At 39.4% G+C, this 26,977-nt stretch overlaps 1 protein-coding gene across 2 annotated transcripts in view; it reads left to right on the top strand.

Moving 5' to 3' along the window:
* Positions 1-20,493, top strand: part of MKX (mohawk homeobox) — a 77,510-nt gene extending 57,017 nt beyond the window's left edge. The window contains exons 6-7 of one of the 2 annotated variants that reach the window (XM_042475488.1): positions 17,656-17,689; positions 19,200-20,493. In XM_042475488.1, coding sequence (XP_042331422.1) covers positions 17,656-17,689; positions 19,200-19,386 — 221 coding nt within the window. In that variant the 3' untranslated portion in view covers positions 19,387-20,493. The remainder of the gene's footprint in view (positions 1-17,655; positions 17,690-19,199) is intronic. The other variant, XM_042475490.1, reaches the window with a different exon arrangement.
* The last annotated feature ends 6,484 nt before the right edge of the window (positions 20,494-26,977 follow it).

The raw sequence follows: 26,977 nt of genomic DNA on the forward strand, positions 1-26,977 counted from the left end.
TGCCTGCTCATTGTGCTGCTTGAGTGTTAAATCTTGATGGGCATCTGTCAATCACCTGCTGCTCTTTCAACACATTTTTTTAAATCTTTAATATGGACATGGACTAGACTAGCCTTCAGAAGGCTGCTCTTCTCTAAAGAATGCTGCATGACTCTTCTTTTCATGAGCCATGCCTGCAGACAGACTGCTGGACTAAGATCAAGAAGAGACAATTACTATATATTTGTGTATGTTGTAACTTTAAACCCAGGCTGGGAAAAAGGCACATAGTATCTGGTTTCTGAGGGAACACTGAAATTGCTGGGTTCTTTTCACTTTATGTGTACCTTTCAGCAAGATAATTCTAGATATTCAGTCAGGATTCCATAACTGGAGCATGGCAAATCATAGGAGTTTATCAGACAAGGGAAACTGGAAGTATAATCCAATGGCAATCCAGATGCAATCATGGGCTTTAACGTTATTGCGTGATACACTACCACATGCAATTTCAAGCAATGGGAAATCATGGGGTTTCACGTTATTGCGTGAGAGGTGATCACATGCAATTTTGGGCAATGGGAAGCTATTTTGGGCAAAGGGAAGTCAGTTTGAACGCAATTCGAATTCACGTAAATTCGCTGAGCTAGCAAATTCACATGAATGCGTTCTGTCCCCACGTTCTTTTCATTCACATTTAAGAGAAATTCCTCCCATGTGATAAACTCCATAGAATCATAGAATTGGAACAGACCACAAGGGCCATCTGGTCCAACCCCCCCTGCCATGCAGGAACTCAGAATCAAAGTACCCCTGACAGATGGCCATCCAGCCTCTGTTTAAAAACCTCTGAAGAAGGAAAGTCTACCGCTCTCCAAGGGAGTGTGTTCCACTGTCAAACAGCTCTTACTGTCAGGAAGTTCTTCCTAATGTTCTTCCTAATCTCTTTTCCTGTAGCTTCAATCCATTGCTCTGTCTCCTATTTTCTAGAGCAGCAGAAAACAAGCTTGCTCCAGCCTCAGTATGACATCCTGTCAAATATTTAAACAGGGCTATCATATCACATCTTATCCATCTCTGCTGGATAATTACTTTTTATCATTATCCAGTTGGAATGGCCACTGACAACACAAATTAATTACACTTTTATGTTTAACAGATACTGCATACCCATTTTTGGATTAAGAAACTGGGAGAGGAATCCACAAAAAACTAAAATTGACTCATCCTTTACTTAATGTTGTAAGATGCAATTTGGGGGCTCAGTTATGCTCAGTAACAATTTTGCTACTGATTTCAGGTGCATGGCAAGTTGAAACCATGTAGAAAATGGCAGCTCCACTTCCAGCTGTTTGCTCATTTCATTAACCAATCCAGAGGACTATGGTCTTCCTATATGTTATATTAATTAATGTGTGTCAACTTCTCCCAACCTCCAGATATTTTAAACAATAACTCCCATCATCCTTGGCCACTGCCAGGTTGGAGAAGGCTGATGTATACACATTAACAACAGACAGTTTCCCTCCATAAGGCAGCTGGCAAACCCATGTGTTGGTGTGCAACATCTGCCTGGTGTGAAGGAAAGCTTTAGTTTGGATTATATAATCCATGAGTGCAAGGAAAATATTCGATTTTCCCTCCTCTGTGCATATACAGTACTGTATTTCCAAGCAGAGTAAGCATGTACAATACATATACTTTGGAACTGAAGTCTAATAGCTAACACGGCTTTCAGTCTAGGATCCGTTCTCTAGAGATAGCAGAGTAATTTATAGTTCCATGAGGGCTGTTATGATAGAGAAATGTTCTTTTAAAAAGGAGTGAAAGTCATCACTCTTGTGACATTCTTTTTTTGTTTGTTTAGCAATTGGGGGAGAGGTAAGTTGGAGCCCATGAAAGCCAGTGGGAGATATGCTATTGATATTTGCTAGGTTGAGGCCCAAATTCTTTGGCCACCTTCTTTCACTAATGTACTATATGATGCCCTTAAACAAAGAATTATTCTTCATGGCTAATGCACATAGTGCAAACCTTGTGAAGGTCAGAAGGGCCAATCTCTTTGTTCAGTGAAAATATTTATCCTCAAATCCCCAAAAAGTTATGAATCATTTTTTGGTGTTTTAAGGTCAGGATGTGGAGTAAATTATTCCAAAAGTTATAGTAGCCAAATATTATTCCCTCCAAAGGTTTGTGTAATATCTGTTTATCTGTGGTCAGATGACTGCCATGTATAATTAGAGGCAGACTTTGTCAAGTCAAAACTGCGTCAACAGCTGAACATAAGCATGTTGAAGAGACTGGTGTGTTTGTGTGTGTTTTATTAGCTACTGAAGTACCAAAAGCATTTGGAAGCTTCATTCAGTTAACTCAGACTTATTTTCTAGAGCTTTTGGGTTGATGATCATGATTACAGGCAGATGAAAGCTCTCAGGATCATTTAATATATTCTGAGGTTTATCTCAAAATTTGGAAACACCTCATTTTTGTTCTTTATTTACATTTATGTATTTAATTTATATCCAGTTTTTATCTCAAAGACCCAGTGCACCTTACAAGTCAGCTAAAATCCTCTATAAAGGTTCAATTTTTTTTTAAAATTGTAAGTTAAAAACAATTAAACAAAACATTCTATTAAAAGAACTTCAAGGTAAGGCCCCAAATGACAACCCAATTCTTGGATGAGAATCTGGGAAAATTAGGTTTGTTAAAGTCTGTATCGCCCAGAATTTGCCACCCAGCAAAGCCATTTGCCTATTGCTGCTGTATTGTGGCTCTTTAGGTCTAAAGGCTGGTGCCACTATTTTTCAAGAGGCATTTAATAGCCATCTAGCATCTGCAGTGTCTACATTGATGACAAGAACAGCAATGAAAGTACAGATCAAACTTATATTCAGTTCCTAAGTTTTGACAATGGTTTGGGGAAAACATTTGTTATGTTTTCCATATCCTACTTTTGGGCAAAGGATTAAAAATTCTTTAAAACTTAATTGCTCTTGTGTCACAGCCCTCTCAATATACTTTGTCCTTTTCATTGAGAAAAAGATTTGATTTTCAAGACATCACCACTTCTATTTCTTTAGTATTTGTCATGTGTTGAGTCCTGCAGAGAACAAACATCATATATTTTCCCAATCACTCTGACATCTGAGGTGTCTAATTAGTCAATGTCAGAAAGAAGCCAATCATTAAAAATATTTACAGCAAGCCTACTACAAAGGGGGCTGTCTAGACAGTGAAACTTGGCATTGACTAAAAATGAGGGAGATGAGTGGTAGCCATGCAGCTCCCAAACGACATTTTGGCCAATGGAAGAAAATATGTCACGGGTCCCTTTTCCCCCTCCTCTGCCCGTTATTGGCATTGATTCTACTCCAGAAGTAACCCATCTGTAATTATCATTATATTATTATTTTTAATGCAGCGCTCTGCCTGCACACTGTGCTTTGCAAATCACATTTCAGTCTGGTTCCCCCACTCCTTGGTTTTGCATCTGGGAAGCAATCCAGCACAGTGTTAAGCATACATATGTCCATCTATTTCAGTATGCTTCAACATGCCCAGTGGCCTGTAGGATTGTGTCCCTGATTTTTGGAGAGTGCAAGTGATAATTTCTGAAGGATATCCCTTCCCCCTCCTTTTTATTAGGTTTTGGTATTAAAGGAAGGAGCAGGGAACTAGGGCAGTTTCTCTTTACTTTGCAGCTCTTGTGTGTGAGTGGAATTTTTAAAATTTCTAAATTGTGTCCACTATGTAAGAGGTATGCTCCCAATCCACCTAAAGCATACTTTACTACCATGATAACGGCATTAGAAATAAAATATGGCTTAGAAATCTATCCTGTTTCCCCTGTCATTTGAAGCATGTGTGCATGCATGCATGCATGCACGCATACACACACACATACACACACACATACACACACACACCAGTTGTTTATCCTTACTGCATATAATTTTAACTTCCTGGCTTTCCTTGATGGTCTTTTAGACTAGGGGTGAGAAAGAAGACAAGTTTATAGTGGGGCAGACAAAGTGTGACCTTCCAAGAATTGATGAACTACACTTCCCAGTGTTCGTCACTGTTTAGCTATGCTGCCTATAATTGTGTGTTGTGAATGCATTCAAAGACAAAGCAACAGGCTTTAGTTAAAGATGCTGAGCATAAGTGACCTGTAGGTACGGTACAGAGCACAGAAAAACGGTGCCCTGCCAGCACCTGTTTTCTCTCCACAGGGAAGCCACAGCTGTCAAACTGTGTGGCTTCCCTGTGGCGTGCCGCGCAGCACCATGCAGATGCTGTGTGTCGCTTGCATAACAATGGCGGCACCCATGTGTACAGGGCACTGCCATTTTGACGCCCTCATCACATGCTAGGGTTGGGGGGCGTCTGGATGTGCCGCTCCGAGGCAACCCTAGCATGTGACGAGGCGTCAGAAAGGGCCAGTCTGTTCGGGCCCAAAGTTAAGCAATTTTAAGGCTGCAGTCCTATGCAGACTTACTCAGAGTAACTTTCACCAGGTTCAGTGGGACTTATATTCGAGTGTGTGTGGATTATATGTTGTGTGTGTTATGTGTCTTCAAGTTTATCCTGACTTATGGAGACCGTATCATGCAGTTTTCAGAGGGTTTGCCATTGCCATCCTCTGAGGCTGAGAGAGTGTGACTTGCCCAAGGTCACACAGTAGGTTTACATGACCAAACTGGGAATTGAACACTGGCCTCCAGAGTTGTAGTCCATCACTCAAAATTACGTCTTGCCAGCTCTCACATCGGTACATTATAAGTCATGACTGTGCACTAACTGTATCATAACATCAGATGCTCCATCTACTTGAATTTGCTTGCTGTTAAATGGAGCTGAGACTCATGGGCCTAATTACCACTATGGTTTAAACCAGATCGTGATTCCAAATGATTCGGTTTAAACCACCATGGTTCCTACTTAATTTGGAAAGGGGGGGCATGGTTTTTACCCATTTAACCCACATCAAAAAATGCTAGTAAAATGGGGTATTTGGGGGGCTGAATTGATTTATTTAGAAATAAATCGATTCAGCCCAAATGGGAACCAGGTGGATTCGAACTCAATTAGAATCCGCCCTGTTTCCCAGTGGCAGTGGCTTTTCCCTGGCCACTCCACCCCGGCCATGCCTGCCTCTGTCCCCGGACTTTAATAATTAGGTTCTGCCTAAGGTCTCCCCTTCTATAATACTGATGGAGTATCTCTTAATCCAGTATCTGTTCAGGATCATAAAGGGGATGCATTCACAATGGTTGCACCTTAAATGCCCTTGACTGCAGAATTGCCAGACCCCAAAGACAAACATGTTGCAAAAGGGGAATGACTTAAAACTGGAATACAATAAACAAACAAAGATATCTTAGTCATTCATTGAAATGTTGATTTTAGCCACATGACCATGTGGATTTGAGCTTTTAAAAAAATTAATCCATAGACACATGTTTTCCCTGTGAACATTCATGTTAGTTTCTGTTCTAAAACAATATGATTATGTGAACTCTAGTTAACTTAGCTTGCCCTTTGCTGTAACTCCAATAAGCTTGGTGCTGCATACCTCATGTCTGCCTGTAAACTGTGGTTTGGGAGGACTGTAAGTAACCTAGAAAATTACATTAAATCACCACTAAATCACATATGTGTGTGTTGTTCAGCCATGTCTGCCATTTTCTCCATCCCACTCTTTCCTCCTTTGGATTATTTGGAAAATCTGGGTCAACACAAGCATCTCCAAAAGTAACAAAAGCCAGTTCACACGAGATGGGAAGAGAGAAACAGTTGAGCATACTTATGCCAGATTTGATATGAAAATCAGAATTTCTGAGCATAATGCCAAACATACAAAATGTACTTTATGTTTCTTCTGAGTTTTCTTTCCCAATTCTTAGTTATAAAAGAAGCCAACATGTAGCTGTAAAAGTCACTGTTACTCCAAATTCCAAAGATATATGGGGGGAGGTGATGATGTTATGCCCTATAACTGTCCCAATTTGGCAGAGACTGTCCCAATTAATCAACAGTCACCCACTTGTCCATCTCCACATAAAATGTCCCAGTTTCTCTCTCTTCCTCTTCATCCTCAACTCAGTTGCTGCAGACTGAATTCAAAGTGCAAAAACAGTTTGTACTCAAGGGGAAAAGGTAGTGGAATCTTGCCTTTCCTTGGAGATTTGAGCAAAATCACTACAGCCTCTCCTAGCTTGTGAGTTCTTCCTCATTAATAACTTCCACTATTTTGACCACATGGTGACATTGCTTAGCCACATATATCTTGGTTTTGTCTCTGAAATGTTGGAGGGTAGGTGTCATGCAGCACATAGAGGGCTGCAAAGTGAGATTTGGCTTGCATATCTAACTTTAGTTCCTCGCCCCTAACCTATAGGATACTATATTAGAGGTTTGGTTGCAATCTATGCCTTTCCCAAATTCCTATTGTGCACCTTCCTCAGCCTTGATGCACGTGTCATTAGGGAGATGCAGGAGGTGCGGAGCCACTGGGTGACACCCCAGAGGGAGGTGTACATCTGGAGTGTGATACACCCAGTGGGACTTGTGGGACTGCTGAGCAAACAAGAAAGGGGATCACTTCCCAAACGGCGCTCTGGAAGCCATAGCACTTCACCCTCAAGCAGTGGTTGCTGCTAGGGGGCAGTGCCTTTCATTTGGGCTCTGGCATGACTATAGCCATGCCAGACCCCAAAAAACCCTCCAGATACTGTGTCAGTCCGCCCACCACTGTATTCCCACACCGCACGACACCAACCTGAGGGACACCTCTGCCATTATAGTTTCTAGATTGCAGTAGTGCCATTTTAAGTCCAGATTGAACTAAGTTCATTTTCTGTTATTGCAGGAATCTGACATAATAATAAATATGAATGTACAGGTCAAAATTGAAATAAAATAAACCTACTGAATCAGTGAGTCACTGTACTTGGGTATAGGATGTAGGGCATGAAAGTATGTATGTAGTAGTCAAATATTTTTCTTTTCCATTTTCTTCAACTTCTTTAAAACAAAAACACACACTTATGTAGAAGTATAAAAGATTAATATTCTTCCTGGAAATGCTGCTGTCTTACCACTTAATGTTATTTCAGAAGCTGTACAGAATGTTTCCTCTTTCCATACAAACCCATTTCCGGCTTACGGTGACCCTGGGGTGAACCTATCATGGGGTTTTCTTGGCCTCCAGAATTGTAGTACAAAATTCAAACCACTACGCCACACTAGCTCTCTTCCACAAATGCTATTCCAGAACTTAACTGCTACACCACACTGGCAGTATGCTAGAAACCTTACCTACTGGCCTAACAAGAGATGTAATTATATTTAGAAATGTCAAATGAAAATATAGAAGAGAGTGTTTTAAAAGCCCTGAGGCTATTTAGTATCTCATCAGATCTGGGAACCTAAGCACAGTCAGTTCTGGTTACTGCTGGGAGGGAGACCACCAATTAATACCTGTTGCTGGAGGCAAGGAACTGGCAAAACCATTTCTGAGTATTCCTTGCCTAAGAAAACCCTATGAATTCATGGGCTCACCATAAGTCAATAGGCGACATGGGCACACACTCAGTTACTAAGGCCACCTGACCTCCCTAGCATCCCAATTTGCAAACCATGCAGGGCAGACAAAGAAAATATAATTTAACTTGCTTGTTTCAAGTTAGAGCTTGTTATATTTTGGAGAATTACAAACATGCCTGATTGCCTTACAAATAGGCTTTTGGCAGCACAGCTGGTGCTGAATCCTGCCAGAACTGTAGCCAAAATGAAGCTAACGGAGAGAAGTATCAGCACGCTAGTGGAACTCTGAAGCTTGCAGAAATCTTTTTTAAAAAATGATCTGAGCACCCCTGCAATATTCCAGCATTGGGGAAGGTTGCAAAATAACATTTTGTTGCTAGTCTCTTTTATTTTTGCCATAGAAATGTTAGCATAACTTCTTTCCAAAGTGCCTCCAACAACTGTAGAAATTAGTCATACTTCTGTCCCCGTTTTACTACCACAGGCCACTTAGTTCCACTGTATTGGATGTGCTCTCTGAAGGCATTTTTGGCAAGGAAGAAGGACAGCTTGGCTTCATGGTTAAAAAGTAGGCTATGGACTGGAAGATCTTTAGCCATGAAAATCACTGAATGATCTTGGACCAGTCAGTATCTCACTTCATGGTGTTTTCCTGTGAAAGAATAGGGGAGAGGAACTATGTATGACACCTTGGGCTTCTTGGAGTCTGGAATAAAATGATGGTGGTTGTGGTGATTATGATGATTAACAATATACAGCAGAAGAGATTCCTAGCATATTCTTACTATTAAAAATCTAGTTGGATGTTATGAAACCATGTGATTGATCATATAAGGAAGGGGAGCATGCTAACCTTGTCCTGTACTTCATCATGTCCATCACTCTCCTCACATGGAGTTACCTTCTAAAGAGGAGAATATCAGTGTTGTGAATCACATGGAAGGTCTCCATACATAGAGGAGGCTCTCCCCTTTTCCAGGGGATAAAAGTGACAGAGGTACTATGTGAAAGAGAAATTCCAGAAATTTTGAAGCCATGAAAGCATTTTCCCTCAAGAAGCAATAGTGGGGGAACCTGAAGGAGAAGAGAAGGTTAAGAGGTGATATGATAGCCCTGTTTAAATACTTGAAGGGATGTCACATTGAGGAGGGAGCTAGCTTGTTTTCTGCTGTTCCAGAGACTAGGACTCGGAGTAATGGATACAAGATACAGGAAAAGAGATTCCACCTCAACATTAGGAAGAACTTCCTGACAGGAAGGGCTGTCCGACAGTGGAACACACTCCCTTAGAGTGTGGTGGAGTCTCCTTCTTTGGAGGTCTTTAAGTAGAGGCTGGATTGCCATCTGTTGGGGATGCTTTGATTGAGATTTCCTGCATGGCAGGGGGTTGGACTGCATGGCCCATGTGGTCTCTTCCAACTCTATGATTCATTGATTCTATGAAATATTTTAAATATCAAACCTAAACTTATCTTATCACTTTAATGGTATAAAATGCCTCCTTCATTACTTTGTTGTTGTCAAATTACTGTCAAGTCATCTTTGACTTATGGAACACTATGAATGAGAGACCTTCGAGGCTGCATCTGCACTGCAGAAATAATAAAGTCTGACACTGCTTTAACTGCCATGGCTTTGTGCTGTGGAATCCTGGGATTTGTAATTTGTCGTGGCATTAGAGCTCTCTGACAGAGGTAGCAAAATATTTCACTAAACATAGTATTTTAACAGTCTTGCTCAGGTCTTGGAAAATCAGGGCTTTCTTTATTGAGTCAGTCAATCTGAGATGTGCTATTGCTCTTTTTCTACTGCCTTCAATTTTACCACGCATTGCCATCTTTTCTAAGAGTCATGTCATTTCATGATATGTCCAAATTACGATAAGATCAAGTTTAGTCATTTTAGCTTTTAGGGAAAAGTGATTTGCTCTAGTCTTCTCCATTACTGTATTATTATAATTTTTTGGCAGTCTATATGATATCTGTAGAATTCTTCTCTTGTCCCACATTTCAAATGAGTTTCTTCTCATCCTGTCAACTGTCTCCACTGTCCAGTTCTGACAACCATACATAGAAATCGGAATGATTATGTACAGTCAGCCCTCTGTATCCACAGATTCCTTATTGATGGATTCAACCATCTGTGGCTTGAAAATATTTTTTAAAAATATATACATTCCAAATAGCAAACTTTGATTTTGCTATTTAATATAAGAGATGCCATTTTACTCTGCCATTGTTATATAATGGGACTTGAATATCCTTCTTCCCTCCCTGCTAAGAGCAGCCAGAATTAACCTGGATATAACTTACACAGCCAGTCAGTGGCCAGGATGGTGGAGCTGTACCCAGTAGCTCCCAGATATTGTTGTATATTGTATATTGGGAGGAAGCAGCTGGGCAAAAGCAGCAATCTCCACTGCCTCCCACAACTACAGTGGCATAGTTTTATTACCAGCATGATGTAAGATCTTGGCCATTGTCTTCCATTTGTAACTCCTTGTTTTTTTCACACCACTTATTCCAACTTAGCTTCTTATAACAGAAAACAGGAAGGAAAGATGAAATAGTCATACTGTTAGGAATTTTAGTTTGTGTACAAGAAGGAATTTCAACACATGCTGCTTGAGCGATGAGCCAACACTTGCTGAAATTCCCTTTTCTACATGGCCATAAAAGGGACAAGAGTCATGTCCATTATTTCACCTGGCAACCTGTGCAGTATCTGCCACTTGTAGCACCACCAGCCTTCCATCTGGAAGTAACCCTAGAGTTTACATTATAAATCTTGTTCCAAACAATTTCCCACAGTGCCCAGTTCTGGATTACAACCCCAACCAGTCCCAGCCAGTATGTTCAAGAGTCAGGAAATTGGAGGAATATGAAGGAAACCCAAGTTTTCTGATCCTGACATCCCATGGTTGCTCGGAGTGGGATACAAGTCCATTACTCCACTTATACAGGTTTTTCTCCATAGACTCTTATGCATATTTAGTCAGATGTTGCTGTCTTCAACAGAATTCACTCTGTAGTAAAATACTGGTGCTAGTATTGCTTGATGTAATTGTGAAATGAAAGAGTTAGAAATAGATGGAATTTGTGGGTAACATCCACAGAGATACATTTTTTTCTCCATCATCCGAACTTCGTGTATTGTGCCACTGTTTCAGATCAGGGAGAGAAACATCTCGTAACAGTTCCAGATGTTTGTTATGCTGCTGCGAGGAGGGCATATTCTGTTTCAGCCCCTCAATTCTGGAACTCTCTCCCCAGTGAGCTCCGCATGTCCAGTTCCCTTGATGTATTCAAGAAAAACTTGAAGACTTATCTATTCTGCCAGGCTTTCCCCCCATGAACCTTGTTGTCATTCTTCTCCCCTGAAATTGTGATGTATTCCACCTTTTAGCCTTTTGTATAAATGTTGATGTTACGTTTTACTGTGATTGTTGTTGTACATTGTTGTTTTTAACTGGTTTTATTATTGTTGTGAACCGCTATGATCTATGGAATAGTGGTATATAAATAAATTTTATTATTATTATTATTATTATTATTATTAAATGAAAATATAGAATAATTTAGAAATTTCTATAGGGTATTTGAATGTTTTAAAGAGTAACAGTGGAATAGATTGCCTTGGAGAGTGGTAGATTCTCCTTCATTGGAAGTCCTTAAATAGTGGTTGGATGGCCATCTCTTGGGAATGCCTTTAGTTGTGTATTCCTAGATGGCAGGGGTTGGACTAAATTCCTCTTTCAATCTCTTAGAATTCTATGATTTTGAGAGATTTTTTTTAAAAACCTTAAAATATGTGATAAATATTTTGACGATCTGGAACTGAGGAAAACAAGCAAGTGATACTCTGTGCTGTTATAAAGGATTGTCCTTTACTAGAGGGAAAAAAGGGGGAAAACCCAGACATAATCTGGCAAGCGAGTGTACACCACGAGATGTACAGTTTTGTGGATGAGCAACTTATTTAACACTTGCATTATTTGGCCCAGCTGTGGTATAATTGGACACAGCATTATTCCTTTGTTTAAATTTTTGTAGAATTCCACAGTTGCTTTGTACACAATTAATGTTCCTTGGGGTGGTGTGCAATGAATAAAACTCTCAAAATAAGCACTATGCCATATTCCCGGGAGGCACTGTGGATGATAAGTCTCGGGTTTGCTGTTTATTGAAGGAAATATATTGGAAAGTCAACAGAAAAATAACTCTTCTTTCCACTCCATGCTCTCCTCTCTTGTACTGTATTCTGCTATTCATAACAGACTCTATGCATGCACAGTTGTTTTCTACTGCTCCTCCTTCTCTTGTGCTGCTGAGTTAATTGTTTCCCTCTCTTTGGAAGGATCTTTCACACAGTAACAAGGAAGAGGAGAATGATTTAAAATGGGAAACATAAAACTGTGATTTACAAAGATGGAAGGAAAGTCTTTCAACTTGGGTGTTGTATACATGGCTATGACTTAAATCAGAATGCTACCAAACTCTAGAATAGTGTAGATTTCAGTAGCAAATGCTGGATCTCCCTCTAGAGATCAAGGATCCTTCCAGATCAGTGGTTCTCAACTTTCCTAATGTCACAACCTTTTAATATAGTTCCTCATGTTGTGGTGACCCCAAACCATAAAATTATTAATATAATAATATAAAATATGGTGCGTTACAGACCGCCGGATTGCGGCGGTCTGGCTCCGCCTCCACTTGCAGCGTCCGGAAGCCACAGCGGCCAAACTGCGTGGCTCCCGGACGTTCCGAGGAAGGAGCGCGGAAATCGCGCTCCTTCCTGGGCCCCAGAAGAGACGCCGCGAGGCGCTAGTCGCGCACTCGTGGCGTCACTTCCGGGGCACGACGTGCAGATGCACAGTGTCCGCTACGTCAATATGGCGGCAGCCATGTGGAACGGCCGCCGCCATTTGTCACGGACTCTGTCTGTGATAGGGTTAGGAGCGTTTGGAAGAGACGCCCCTTTTTCAAACTGGGACGTCCTCAGGACGTCCCTAATGGCGGTCTGTAACCCGCCAATGTGTTTTCCGATGGTCTTAGACGACCCCTATTGAAAGGGTTGTTCGTGACCCACAGGTTGAGAACCACTGTTCCAGATGTATAATTCCTTGTGATACTGATTAGAAAATATTTTGCATTTATTTTTTCTCTTTAGCAGAGTTTCCCCTGGGAAGAAAAAGAGGGAAGAAACAATGAGGGGAAACAAGTGGGTTATAAATGGAAAACACCCTCAACTCTGTCTCCAGAAATAGCAGTGAATGGGGCAAGGCTGGAGAAAAATAAAGGTTTTGCTTGTATGGTCCCTTGGACAGTCTCTACACTTTTTACTGGATCTTAGAAGGAGTTGGAAAACAATAACTTCCCTCCCCGGAGGAAATAGAGATACAGTGGTTATCGTTCCGCCAGTTAAAAGAGAGATTCAAAAAAGATATGAAACAGATGGGAATTTAAAGCGAAATAAAAGATATAGAGAAATGTTTAATCTATAGGCGAAAAACATATGGCATCCAGGATTTATAAGACCCTATAAAACATTGAACTAAATGAAGAATCAGTAAAGGACTGAATGGTAAAATGGATGCAGGGTATAGGGGAACAAATACTCCTCAACACCTGGGAGAAAGTTTTGGGGGGGAAATTTGAAATTCACTAGAAGCGCTCATTTAATTGAGAACTATTATACACTTTTTTACAGGTGGCATCCTTTGGCAAGGATGAAAAACGAAATCAAAGGATATAATTGTTGGCGATGTGGGGAAACAGATTCCAACTACTTCCACGTGAGGTGGACATGCAAGGTTGCAAATGAGTTTTGGGAAGCAATCCACACAAAGAACCAGGATACCTTTCAACTAAACTTCGAAAAAAATCCCCAATTATTTTTATTAAATATCACAGAAGAACTGGAAGGGAAACCGAACCAAGACCAAATAGGGGTTATGCTATACATGATTACAGCAGCCCGTTTAATCTTAGCAAAGTATTGGAAAGGAGGAAATCCCTACATGTTAGAAGATTGGCTAACAAAATTAAATTATTTAATGATTATAGACAAACTAACAATGATGCTCAATGATAAATCGGAGCAACAATTTCAAAGGAAATGGGGAAAAAATCAACAAAGTTTGGGACCTAGCCTAAAAAGGTTAAGGAACCCTATTTAGGTATCTATAAGGACCAGCAATATTGCAAGGAAGATGTATAAGAATGAGACTAAAATTAGATATATATATGAATCAATTATGTATATATAATTAACAACATATTGTACAAAGAAGAATACATTAATTTTTTAAAAAAATAATAAATAAAATAATAAATAAAAATTTTATTTCTATCCCACTTTTTGCCAGGCAATCAAAGCAGCGTACAACAGGTTAAAATACATCCATATATACATAATACCCCCCTTAAAACAAGATTGAACAATGTAAGCTTAAAAACCACACATTAAAATCGACTAAGCTAAATAAAAATCATCATGGGCAGAGTTCACTGGAAGGGAAGTCTTATTTGTGGCCAAGCATTTTATTCCGGGAAGGCTTGCCGGAAGAGATCCGTCTTAATGGCCTTTTAAAAGCTCTCTAGATTGGTGAATTGACGGATCTCGTCCAGCAGGCCATTCCATAATTTGGGAGCGGCTGCAGAGAATGTCCTCTGGGAGGTCGCCGTCAACCTAGTCTTTAAGGGTTGTAATAAATTCCTCCCAGAGGACCTGAGTGTATGGCGCAGATTATATGGAAGCAGGCGATCCCTTAGAAATATATATATATGTATCTATGTAACAAATGTAAAGGTGGGGAAGCTTTGAATGGAAAGGTGAAATCAACCTCCTCTGGTATAGTTGTTTAAGTTCTTTTTAAAGTGAACTTGCTTTTGCTGTTCTCTGCTACAACCATAAGATGATACCTGAGTTTTTAGTGACGAAGGAAGAGAAAACTCTGAATATTAAAAGAATGTTGTATTTTAATAATAATTTTTTTAAAAAATTAATAAAAAAATAACCTCCCTTCCCCGTTAGGGCTAAGGTCTTGAACATCCATGTAATTCATTGGCCCCATCAACCCTATTCAAAACTCTGTGTTTCGCTCTTTGTTACTACTGAGATCCAAACCAATATCACCAAACAAGATAGACATAGTTCTTAGTGCCTGTCTATGTTTACTAAAATTGCCCAACATGTTTAAGAAAATGTTCTTCTGAGAAAATGATAAAAAGTCTACACATTTTAATCAGTGTGCCTCGATGAAGGACTATTATTTTCCAAAACATATTTCACAATTTTAAATAAAGAGAATCATGATTGTTTCTTGGTATTGCTAAGATTTCAGTTCCTTTCCTTCTCCCTCCTCCTCTCTTTTCCTGTTTAGGCTCAACCTCAGCCCAGAAATAGTTAGGATTTGCAGACAACTAGCAGTCATCTGGAAATGACAAAGAAGCATATATTGTTTCTAAACTGGGCCTAATGTTATTTACCTACCTTTACAAGTTGCCTCATGAAAGTCACGTCAAGTGTGATTGCTTGGTATTTTGGAGTTTGTTAAAAATGGTTATCAAACTAGCATTTGAACTTTATTTCATACATAGAGCCTTCAAATGAAACATGGAATATGTCTATTTTATTTTCATTCCAGTTGATATAATATAAAGCATGAAAGCAGCAGCATATAATAAAAATGTGGTTCTGTTGAAACACAGAACTTGTCTTGACCAATGATTAATACCTTGGCTCTGAATGCTGCGATTTTAGTATCATTCTCCATGAAAAGCTTCTGTTAACTGTTTGCAGGATTCCAGTAGTGAGAGATTTATAATTCTCTTGGAAGCAGTAGAGGACAGGAAAAAGGTGGAAACAGGATGAGGCCTTCCAAACCAACCAGAATGTAGCAGTCTCTGGGCATTAATGAAATGGAGAAGGTTTTGGAGACAAGCAGGAGAGGGGGAAATGCTACAGAAAACTTTTTTTTAAAATTGCTTCGTAATAACATCTTTCATTTGAACTTGGGAAGCTGCTTTATACTACTTTTATCAAGTCTACTTGATAAATCTAACTGATTAATTGATTAACATGGTCCCTGACTAAACCATTCTTTCTGGAAAAAAGGATGGATTGAAGTGTGATGTTGTGATGTTATGGAAAACAGATTGTTGTTAGCATTTCAGAGAGGAAAGAATCAACAGGGAAGAGAACATTTCAAAATTCTCTGGGCAGATTCTGCCACATTCTGCTGTTAGCAATTTCACTTCCCAGGGGAGGGAATCATGTTTTATTGGACATAGCCACTACTGACTATGCTGGCTAGGACTTCTAGGAGCAACGACATCTGGAAGGTCACACAACTCCTGTCCCTGCAGCATTTGCAGCAGAATGGTATCCTTTATTGCACTTGATTTTGGGGGTGTCATTTTGCTGGAAATACATCTTGATCTTGGGAACAGCTTAGTTTGTATCCCCCTCCCCCAAATTCTGCATGTGTTTGGAATTTCAGTGCATGTTGAACTCTTCTTAAAAATAGACTGAGAGGCAACTGGAGGCCCCAATCCGCCGCTGGAGGCCCCAATCCGCCGCTTTTCCAGGCCTCTGGGAAGTGGCAAAACGCTGCTTCCCCACTGCCTGGAAAGGGGTGTCCTTGGGGCTGAGTATCACAGATGCTTCATGCCCCAAGGACACCCTGACAGCGGCGGGGAGAGAGAGAAAGGGGCTGCTCAGCCCCTTTCTCTTCCGTATTGCTGGCATGGCTGTGTAAAGGCCGCGCCAGCAATACACACAGCGAAAGGAGCTCCATTTCAGAGTTCCTTTCGACACCACTAAAAGGGCGCCACAAGCACCCTGTAGCGGCGCCAGCATGTAACGGCCATACTGCGCTGTTTGCACACAGCACAGCCATTACGTCAAAATGGCGATGCCCATCTGTATAGGGCATGGCCATTTCGACATACGGAGTACATGCTAGGGTTAGGGAGTGTCTGTAAAGGACACTCCGAGGCAACCCTAGCACGAACTCAGTATGTGCTAAAAGGCCCATCTGGACAGGGCCTATGTCGGGTATACATTTAATTTTGCTTGTAGTTTATGTCGCAACTATTACCATTACATTCAGTGATATATGGGAATTACAATTTATAAGTTAATTAGTACAGTAGATGCGGGCCCCCACTCTGTCATACCTGCCTCACTTTGAAAGGTTTCTGCCTTTGTTTCCTCCAGTGGTGTCCAGTGTCTTTCTGGTTAGCAGGGCACTGAATCCAATCTGGATTTTTGTGCACACTTTAAAGGAGTGCTTTGAAGTGATGAACTCTGTATCCAAACAGGTTCAGCACTGTGTATAGCTCACTTAAAGTTCACACTAAATCTGTACAGGCCACCGCAACTCACACAGAAGACATCTCTTGCTTCCTCTGTGATACTCTGCCATTCTACGCCTTTTCACACTGGAATTGTTTTATTTCCAGCCCTATCAATTTACTATAAACTTGTCTCCCTTTTGTCTTCTGTTTTATTTTGGGGTGTGTGTGTGATACACTCTCACTTTTCACATAGATTCCACTTGAGTGCTGGCATGTGTTTATATTCTTTAAATGAATATTATGAAAAGGTGCAGGTCGTTTTCTCTTCCCAGCCTCACAACCCATTTTTTGCTAGTGATGAATGAAAGTGCCCTCTTTTTGTCTGTGGGGACAAAGTAAATGCAATAATTTAGGGTCTGACAGAAAACTTCACTGGAGGTAAAATTCTTATTTGGGGGAACAACATCAACATTTTGCCTCCCTCAAAGTTAGCTTCTCTCCCTTTCCCCATCAGCTTCCCCACTGTGCAGCAATAGAAGCGAATCTTTCTGCTCCATATCCCATGTATGCAAGTTTAGTGCATGAGCCCTTTTTCAAGCATTGGACATGATTTAGATTAGATATATTGAGACTCCTAGAAATCTATGGGATTTATGTTTACAACCCTCTTTTAGCCTTTTATTATATTTTCTGTTCTATAAACCTGTGCTTTAAAAAAAATAAAATAAAAGCCCATTCCTCAGTAGGATATTGTCTTTTCCCCTTAACTTTAAAATTTCCCTGTATGAAAATGGAAATTAACAAGAATATTCTCTGCTTTCAGACACTCTGGAGAATGCACCTAACAAGTGTGAAAGGTGAGTAAAAGTAGCCTTTGCTAGTTGCATATTTAGATTGTCACCTGTTGGGAGCAGTGGTGGCCAAACATAATCCATTAGCCTTCAAAACAATTGCATTTTGAACAAGGATGCCCATTGATCAGTTATAAAAATATGAAGGTTTTTGTAAGTACTGTACTCAGAAGCAATGCTTGCCAAAAGCAACCAGCATCCTGAATTTACAAGCTAAAATAAGGGAAAGGGGGAGAGTGCAAACCCAGTATCTTTTCTTGCAAAGTGGGGAACTGAGGCATGTGTGTGAAAGAGGGGAGGATAACCAATAAAAAAAAAACCACCCCACAAACTGCATATGAAAAATCATGACTGAAGTGCCACCATCTATTTTTGTCCAGAGCCCTTGGGAGGGGAGACCTGGGGTGTTGTTATGTTGGTGACATACATAGCTATAAATTAACATTGTGCGTTGCACATGGATGTACAATGCTCATTGATACATAGTGTACATTTAGCTGTGCAACATCACAGTTCACTGATGAGATGGTGTTTCATAATGGTCACCTAACACTGTGAATGTAAAGTTTCACTCCATCTCCTCAATGTAAAATATCAACTCTTTTTGCTGTCACATCAGTTTTCCAGTACTTAGCCATTCAATGCAATCCTTGTGAAAACCTGTGGAAATTTCTCCACTGGTTTGCACAGAGAGCTGTTTTGGGAGTCCCACATGTGAGTAAACTGGTTTTTGGAACAAGAGGTAAAACTGTTCCTTACAAGGAATTGGTGAAGTTTAAATCCAAGAGATTGGAAATGTTATTATTATTATTTTGGCACTATAGCTCATGGAATCCCCCAGCCAGCACAGGCAGATGCTGAGAGTTATAGACCCTAAAAAATAAATCTCTAGGCACTGGGGTGAAATCAAATCAAAGTCATGGCAGTGGCTTCTAGGTTGCTGACAAGGTTGAGGTAGTCTCATAAACAAATTTAAGAACACCGGGGTTGACTCCAAGGAGAAAAGTCCATTTTCAGATCCCAATCCACCCATTTCCAGTGTTTCATGGCTGGGGACCTGGTAAAGAGGGCTTTGGGAGCTGGTGGAATTTTTCTTCCAAACTCATTGGATTGGGTCAGACTCCCTGCTGCTTAAGATAATCAACAAGTCATTCTCTAGGAAGTTTCAAATAGCAGCTCACCTCTGTACATCTTTGACAAGAAAACAGTGGTTCCAAACCGTAGTAGGTAAGACATATATTTGCCACTACTAGGACCTCAAAACATGGTGAAGCGGGTGACTAAGCTGGGTCTTTGGTGAAATATTTTTGTCCTTCTCTCCTAAGACTACTTTGCATGATAAAATAATGGGCTATAGAATGTTTGTCTAAGACCTTGTGAATATATCAATAAAAACAAGACAAATACATTTCTGCATGTCACTAACAAGATGCCAATGAATGTATAATTTTTACTTGGTTGGTTATAATAATTACAACAGTGGTACACAGAAATATTTCTTATCGCTTGATTCTAGTGCAGCTAACAGAAAGAGATCGAACAAAGATGAGACATACTGGAAAGAGATCAATGCAGCAATGGCCTTAACAAACCTTGCGCAAGGGAAGGACAAACTGCAAGGAACAACCAGCTGCATCATCCAGAAATCATCACATATATCAGAAGTAAAGACTGTCAAAGTGCCACTAGTACCGCCATTTTAAAGAGAGTGGATGCCTTTCTCCTCCTTACAAGTGGACATTTTTCATGCCATTGGTCTTCCCAATAAAATCAAGACAAGATATCTTTAAAAAGTATTGAAAAATGGTTTGTAAACATAATGATGGGCCCAGCCCACTGAAAAATCATCCAGTTAACAAGTGCCATTAAAACGGGTGGGAACTTCAAAAGAGGTTGGCTGTTTTGTCAGCCGATTTCCATTCATTTTAGGGGTGCAGGTTTAGAGGATTTCCCAGTGAGTTGTGCTCCGTTATGACAATAAGCAAGTGCTGAAATATGTGTTGCTGTTGTTGTTATATAAAATGTAAAACCAGTTCTATAAAGGGCATGTAAATTATGGAAGAAGAAACCCTACCAATTTTTTGAATCAAACTATTAACTTATTTTATTGTATTAATCAAACTGCACATTACGCGTCTGCATTGCTATAACAATAAGTGCCTTGCTTTCTTACAATAAGCTAGAACGTGGGCACAGCTCAAGACAACTGTGCCTCAAAGTGTCAATGCCATAATACTTAACCTTTGCATGTACTTCTAAATGCATCCTGAGCAGTTTAAAGCTGACCTGAGAAAAGGTGGATTTTATTTTGTTTGTTTACTTTTTAAAACCTCAAGTGTTTACCTTGTGTGAGGTAGAGATTGGTTAACCTCTGCAGTGAAATTTCTGCATCTCAAAAGAGGAACAGTCACTTTGTCACCAAGTAGTATACAGTTTTTCTCGCTTGAGTGAAAAACAAATTACAGTATTACTTTGTGTTTCCCTGCCCGCCTTTGCAGTAGTACCAAAACAATCACTTTGAGGAGTGCAATACTGTAGAAAAATACTCAAAGTTTATTTTTATTTTGAGGAACATCACATTTACAGTAGATTTAAAGCAGCTTCTATGACCTTGCAATGTGAATATTTACATACACTTTCTAATGGATATTGAAAAAATGACCAGAATGATCATTCACATTATGAGGCCTCTCTTTAGATTGTCTTCTGCATTGAACAGAGGTTTACATGAACAGAAAGACAAAGGAGTTTATCAGACAAGGGAAATTGGAAGTATAATTCAATGGCAATCCGAACGCAATCATGGGGTTTAACGTTATTGCGTGATAAGACTTCCACACGCAATTTGGGGCAATGGCAAGCTATTTTCAGGCAATGGGAAGTCAGTTCGAATGCAATTCGAATTCATGTAAATTCACTGAACTAGTGAATTCATGTGAATGCGTTCTGGCCCCACTTTTTTTTCATTCAAAATTAAGAGAAATTCCACCCATGTGATAAACTCCAGAAGCTCAAAGAGTATTTAATCCTCACATGTGAAAATGCTCCAGTGCTCCTAATACTCCATAGTGTTCACGTGTTTAGATATAAACTCCTTTACTTGTCAGTGAAGCTATCAGTAAACACAGTTTGGATTCCTTCTGTTTAAGCTCTTTGTTTGACTTATTGAAACTGTTATGTAAGTAAACAAAGCAGATCACTTTTTTGGTACCAAATCAACCTATGGTTTCAGTTTATTATTTATACTGGAACTCAATAACTTTCCACAGCGGAAACTGCTATTGCCTTAATGCATCCAAAATGTTTTTATTTTGGTACGGAATGTATCAAATGAAGACAATCCCCATTTCAATCAAGTGGAGTGGGGCAGGGAGGGGGGAATAATGAAATCTATATATTGTATAAAGTGAAAAGCCAGAATTAGAAACATGTGGCACATAGAAAACACCAAACAATTGTGGCACTAACTGAGTTCAAAGTCATAGTAGATGCTAAATTGAGCATTAAAAACAACATTTTGAACCCTTAAAATTGACTGCCATTGAATAAAATAAGTTGTATAAAATAGGCTTTTATGGAGGTATACAGGGTTTTTCTTCAACCATACAAAAATATTCTAATCATGTTCACTCTCTTGAATAAACAGTGATAAAGCCGAATATAGTTTATAGTGAGCTAGTAAAAGAAAACTAGGGGAAAGAGTTAATTGTCCAGTTCAAGGGAAAGTTGAAACTTAGTTTATTTCCCTTGAACTGAACTGAATGATACATTCAAATAACTGTATGCTGATTTAAATAGGGGGATCTAGTTTGAGATACATTTGGAAATCTAGTTTGTAAATGGGCTCTCGGTCTGGGAATGCTGCTACTCCCTGTTTCAATCAACACTGCTTGGTTCATGCAAAAACAAAGGAATATCCCTCGTCAGAAGTGAGAAAAGTGGTCTTATAGTTTTGTTCATCAGACAAAAAACAAGTCTGTCCCACTACATGCATTGTGTATATAGTGTGCAGTGGATTGGATCCAGACTTAGCCATGCTCAGAGAAAGTACGCTGAAAGCAATGGGACTTACTTGGGTCAGGACTCCTCTAAGTCCCAGTGGGGCCAGTGTAAGTACAACTAAGATCCAAAGCACATTGCAGAAATAATCCAGTTTGAGACTGCTTTAACTGCCCTGGGTCAATGCTAGGGAATTCCAGGAACTGTAGTTTTGTGAGACATTTAGCTTTCTCAATCAGAGAGTTCTGGTGCCACAATAAATGACAATTCCCAGAATGCACTGAACCAGGGCAGTTAAACTGGATTATTTCTGCAGTGTGTTTGGACCTAAATCTAAGCCCAGTGTTTCCTTGAATATGCCTCTCCCAATACAAATGCCAAGGAAACATATATATAAAGTGTGCAAACAAATGCAGTCTAATTTTTTGGGTTGAATTTAGGGAGCTGAATTTTCCTCTGGTCACAAATGGAGGTGACCTTGAGTATAAAAGGATCTTTAACACACCAGGAATGAAAAGTGGAATTATGGCAGGATAACTGCATGCATGGCTGTACCTTATTACACCGTTTGTGGTCAATATCATACGACACTGTTATAGTGTTATTATTCCACTTTAACAGCTATGGCTGCCTTCTGTGCAATTCTGGGGTTTGTAGTTTAGTGAGGCCTAGGAGCTCTCTGAGACGTCTAAATGCTGTTCCCTAAACTGCAAATCCCAGGATTCCACAGGAAGTAGCCATAGCAGTTAAAGTGGAATACTAGCGCTATAGCAGTGGAGCATGATAATGTCCTGAGTCTGTCCACTAGTTGGTCTGTAGTCAGTCTGCTGCTGGAGTGCTCCTTTTTATTCATGGGCAAAACCCATCAACGCCCTCCAATTGCACTGCTTTTTCACTACTGAGAGAGTGTGATAAAGCCCTCCCAAAGCAATTTCGATATTCTAGCTGTCAAGTGGTGAGAGTGGCCATGATTCTACCCCTCTAGCTAGTCCAAGCAGGCTGTTTTCCCCAATTTTGTTTCTTTTTACCTAATGGGTTGCCATGAACACAACTGCATAAAATAAATAACACTAAACACAGACCAGAAGACATGCTTGGAAGAGTTAAGGCAGGGAGGCAAGGCTATGGAGGGCTGCATGCAGGAGACAGGGGCTGGGAGAGAAGCAACCCCATTGCAGTTTTGAAGAGCTGTGTGATAATGATTGTTCCCAACCCAGTCTGTTTGTGCTTGCTAGACAAATGGGATTGTGGCTCCTTGTGAGCTTGGTGAGATAAAGTCCAAAATAAATTTGCAGTTGGGGAGATTAGAAATCTGGAAAAAACTACATTTGTAGATTCCTCATCCCTAACAAGAATTGTGTTCACATCATACAGCTAGGATCAAACAAAACAAGGTTTTGATTTAAGCCTGAATTGAGTCTTTGTGATGTCTCTTCTGAGCCCTCTGCTAGTAGTAATACAACTATCTATACCTCTACACTATCTACATTCCTTTGTTCCAGGATGTATATGGCAATTTACCATATGATACGAAGTATCAAATCCATGGTAAAACTGACTTTCAGGTATGCAGAAAAAGCTCCTCAAGCAGTTCCAATTGCACTAATATAATCTAGATAGCAGATATCAACTCTGATGTAACATGTAGAATGCATTTTGATGTAACATAGCATTTTCTGATGGTTGTTTTTAAAGTGTATAATTAAAATGATTTGATATGGAAAATATTTTGTACATAAATATATTTTTACTTTTTATAAAAATGGCTGTTTTGCATCGACATAAAAGCAGGAAATATATGTTGCGACTGTATGAACAGTTGAAGTATACATTTCATCGACTTGCATCATTATGCAAAAGAGGTCTCTCAGCAACAGTGACTTTTGAGATCTGATCTACTGGATTTTGTCATAACAATGTGAGTTTTTTAAAAAATAAATAAAATAAAAACAGAGTAAAAACTTCACTTTAGTTCATACTATTATAAGTTATTCTGGTATTAACTATTTTGTGACAATAAACTGTCTTACCAAACCTTTCTGTAAGATATGTTTTCTGTGTGATTGGATTTAGGCTGGAATTTGGCCTGGGGAGGGGTGAGGGGTAGCACAGTATTTTGGGAGGGGGGTACATTGGTGAAAATCAAGCAAGCTGAAGGGTACTGCCCCACAATTTTCTGCACCATTTATCCTTAGGGTTGTTGGGTCAGGGACTGGTGTTTCCAAGCCAAAGCTTGAGACCTAGGGATGGGCCCTGATGATGAATTGAGTACCAACACAATTGTTCACAGCTTGGCATTCAAACATACACATACATACACACACACACACACACACACACACACACACAGAGTCATGTTTTCCCATTTGGGATATTAAGACATAAGTCTTCTTTTTTAATTTTTTTTAAAGATACAAATATAAACAGTACAAGAATATAGTCAACTTCCCCCATATCCCCCTCTCCCTGTGTGTCTTCCAAAATATTATGCCTATAAGGTATGTTTTATTATTCATTAATTATCCATGTCTTTCAATTCTCCTAAATTATGTTTCTAAGGTTGCCTCAAATTCATAGCTTAATGATATTCCTTAAGAAATTAAATTTTCCCAATAAAAATAAAAATAAAATCTTATGATGCCGTTTGTTCTAATCTTTTCCTAGTTTATACAACTCCAGGTCTTTTCGCAATATGTTAGAAAGGTCTGCCAGCTTTGTTTATACTTCTCCATCTATTGCATCCAATATTTTATGCATTTTGGCAGGTTCTACCATTGTCAACATCCAGCTATCTATAGATAGTGTGTCCAGAGATTTCAATTTTTATGTAAGCATGACTCTTGCAGCTGAGACCATGTATAGAATTTGTTTCCAGTATTTGTTTCTATTTGTCAATTGTATGTCATTGATCATGTTCAAGAGGTACAGTTCCAGAGTAGGCTCGGAATTGATGCCAAAAATATCACAAATTACTTTATGGAAGCTGTTTCCAGAATTTTGCTATCAGTGGACACGTCCCCCACATGTGAAACCAAGAACCAGAGGGTTTTTTGACATTTCCAGCAGACTAAATTATCATTTCTATAAATCTTAGCTAATCTAGCCGGTGTCAAATGCCATCTTATTTCCATTTTATTAAAAAAAATCTCTAAAGTTTTGGTTTTTAGTAAACTAGTACTAGTTTACTAAATGCTAGTAAACCTTCTAGTATGCGGTCTTGCTTGCATCCAACTTTTCAAAGGGATTTCCCTGCTGATATCTTTAGCCCATCTAATCATACAGTCTTTGACTATTTCTTCCTCAAGATTTCTAAGATCACTTTATAAAGTTTTTATATTTGCTTTGGTTTATTTTCCAGTAGCATTGTATCGATCCCATTGCCACTGTCCTGAACAAAAAAAGAGTGTTTTTTACCATTCCTTTTTGCCCTGGTTCTTTGGCAATGATGCGGGTCCAGCATGGATGTGGTGTGCGTCATCTAAACACTATGCTCTGAACATAGCGGTAAACCATGTCATTTTAGTCCATTTGTTTTGGGCCTATGTAAATACAGTTGGCCCTTCTTATCCACAGATTCTTTATCCACAGGCCCAAGCTTCCATAGCTTGATAATATTAAAACAATATATAAATTTGAAAAAGTTAACCTTGATTTGGCTATTTTATACTGTATATGGAACACTATTTTACTCTCCATTGTATTTAATGGGACTTGAGCATCCACAGATCTTGGTATCCATGGGGGTCCTAGAACCAAACCCCAGCGGATACCAAAGGCCTATTGTACACAGTTCCCACTCTCCACGCTCTCTGTGAAAAGGTGGCAAGTATGCACATATCCTCCAGTTCATGAAGTTCCTTGTTAGATGAACATTTTATGTGCCAGTTGATAGAGTGAAACAAAAATTCACATACTGAACATTCGTGTAAACATACAGGCTTTAAAGTTAGTAAAGAATTTATGTGGGTTTTTTAAATGTTAATTTTCCTTTTAATTTACTTTTCTTGTTGCTGCATAGTTTCTGGAAATACAGATTTATATGTTTTCATTTTTAAAAAATACAAAAATAGGCACGGTTTAGTACTGAGCCAACAACTAACAAAGTCTCAGTTATTTATGATGTAGAAAAGCAAACATCATTAGAATTGCTGATCTTTGTTTCAACATATGAAACCATTTTAATAAGTACCGGTAACTGTTTCTTTGGGGAGGGGAAACCTCTTAACATTTTAGAAATAAAATGATTGATTGTCAATTTCATGTACTTGTTCTGTTCACATTAAGTAGTTCCTCAATGCCAGGGCTACCATCCAACAGAGAGTTAAGCCCTCCCAAGCCCACTGGTTGCAAGGGGTTTAAACACCTACCTCTGAGTTGGGTTGAGGCCCAAGAGTTATGTAAAAAAGCGATAAAATGTTTTTTTTACAAGAAATGAGACTGACCTGAAGTCACAGCACTGATCTGGCACGTAACAACCAACTGAATCTTTGCAGTAATAGATGCACTGTGAGATCAGATCTGTGCTCAAGTGATTTAAAGATAGTGAAAAGTCAGTATTCTATACAATACAATACAATGCCAGATCATTTGGCTGTTTAAATGGATTGTAAGTGCACATACGCTTTGTATTATTTTGACCTCCAAGTTGTTCCAGGTCTATAGTTCTGGCTAGAAAGGCATACTGTTTGCTGTCAGATGTTCACTGTCTGTTTAGTTTCATCATCCAGTGTTAAAAAAAGCTGGCACTGAACGCCATCCAGTCTCAACAATCTCTGTTGTATTAAACACCTAGTTTCTAAAGACTTCTTGTTGCAGGGAACAAGAGGCAGCTTTAGAAGAAATACTTTTCTAACTCTGTGCAATGGTAACAGAGCTGACAACACTGGTGTGACAAAATGACACCATTTAATCTGTAATAAATAATGAATGTACGAAAATTCTGCACCATCCAGAACTAGAAGGTAAAAACTGAAATGCTTAGATCTAATTATGGATCTCAATGTAGGACCCTGGGTCTGAACAATGCCAAATTTATGCACAAGCTAAGTTAGGGCCTCAGACTATAAGCATCCTCCAGATTGAACAACGCACACAAATGTGCACATCCCTCAAATTCCAGATCTTATATAATTTGGTTGATGCTGTAAAGTTTCTCAAATTAGCTTAGATCCTCAACATCTTTTAATGTTGTCCTGGGTTGGAGATTTGTAGTGGTGGTGCTTGTGCATCTTCAAGTACAGTAGTCTCCAATTTATGGCAACCCTAAGGTGAACCCATCAAAGGATTTTCTTGGCA

The sequence above is a fragment of the Sceloporus undulatus genome, chromosome 6, assembly GCF_019175285.1.
Source record: "Sceloporus undulatus isolate JIND9_A2432 ecotype Alabama chromosome 6, SceUnd_v1.1, whole genome shotgun sequence".
Lineage (NCBI taxonomy): Eukaryota > Metazoa > Chordata > Lepidosauria > Squamata > Phrynosomatidae > Sceloporus > Sceloporus undulatus.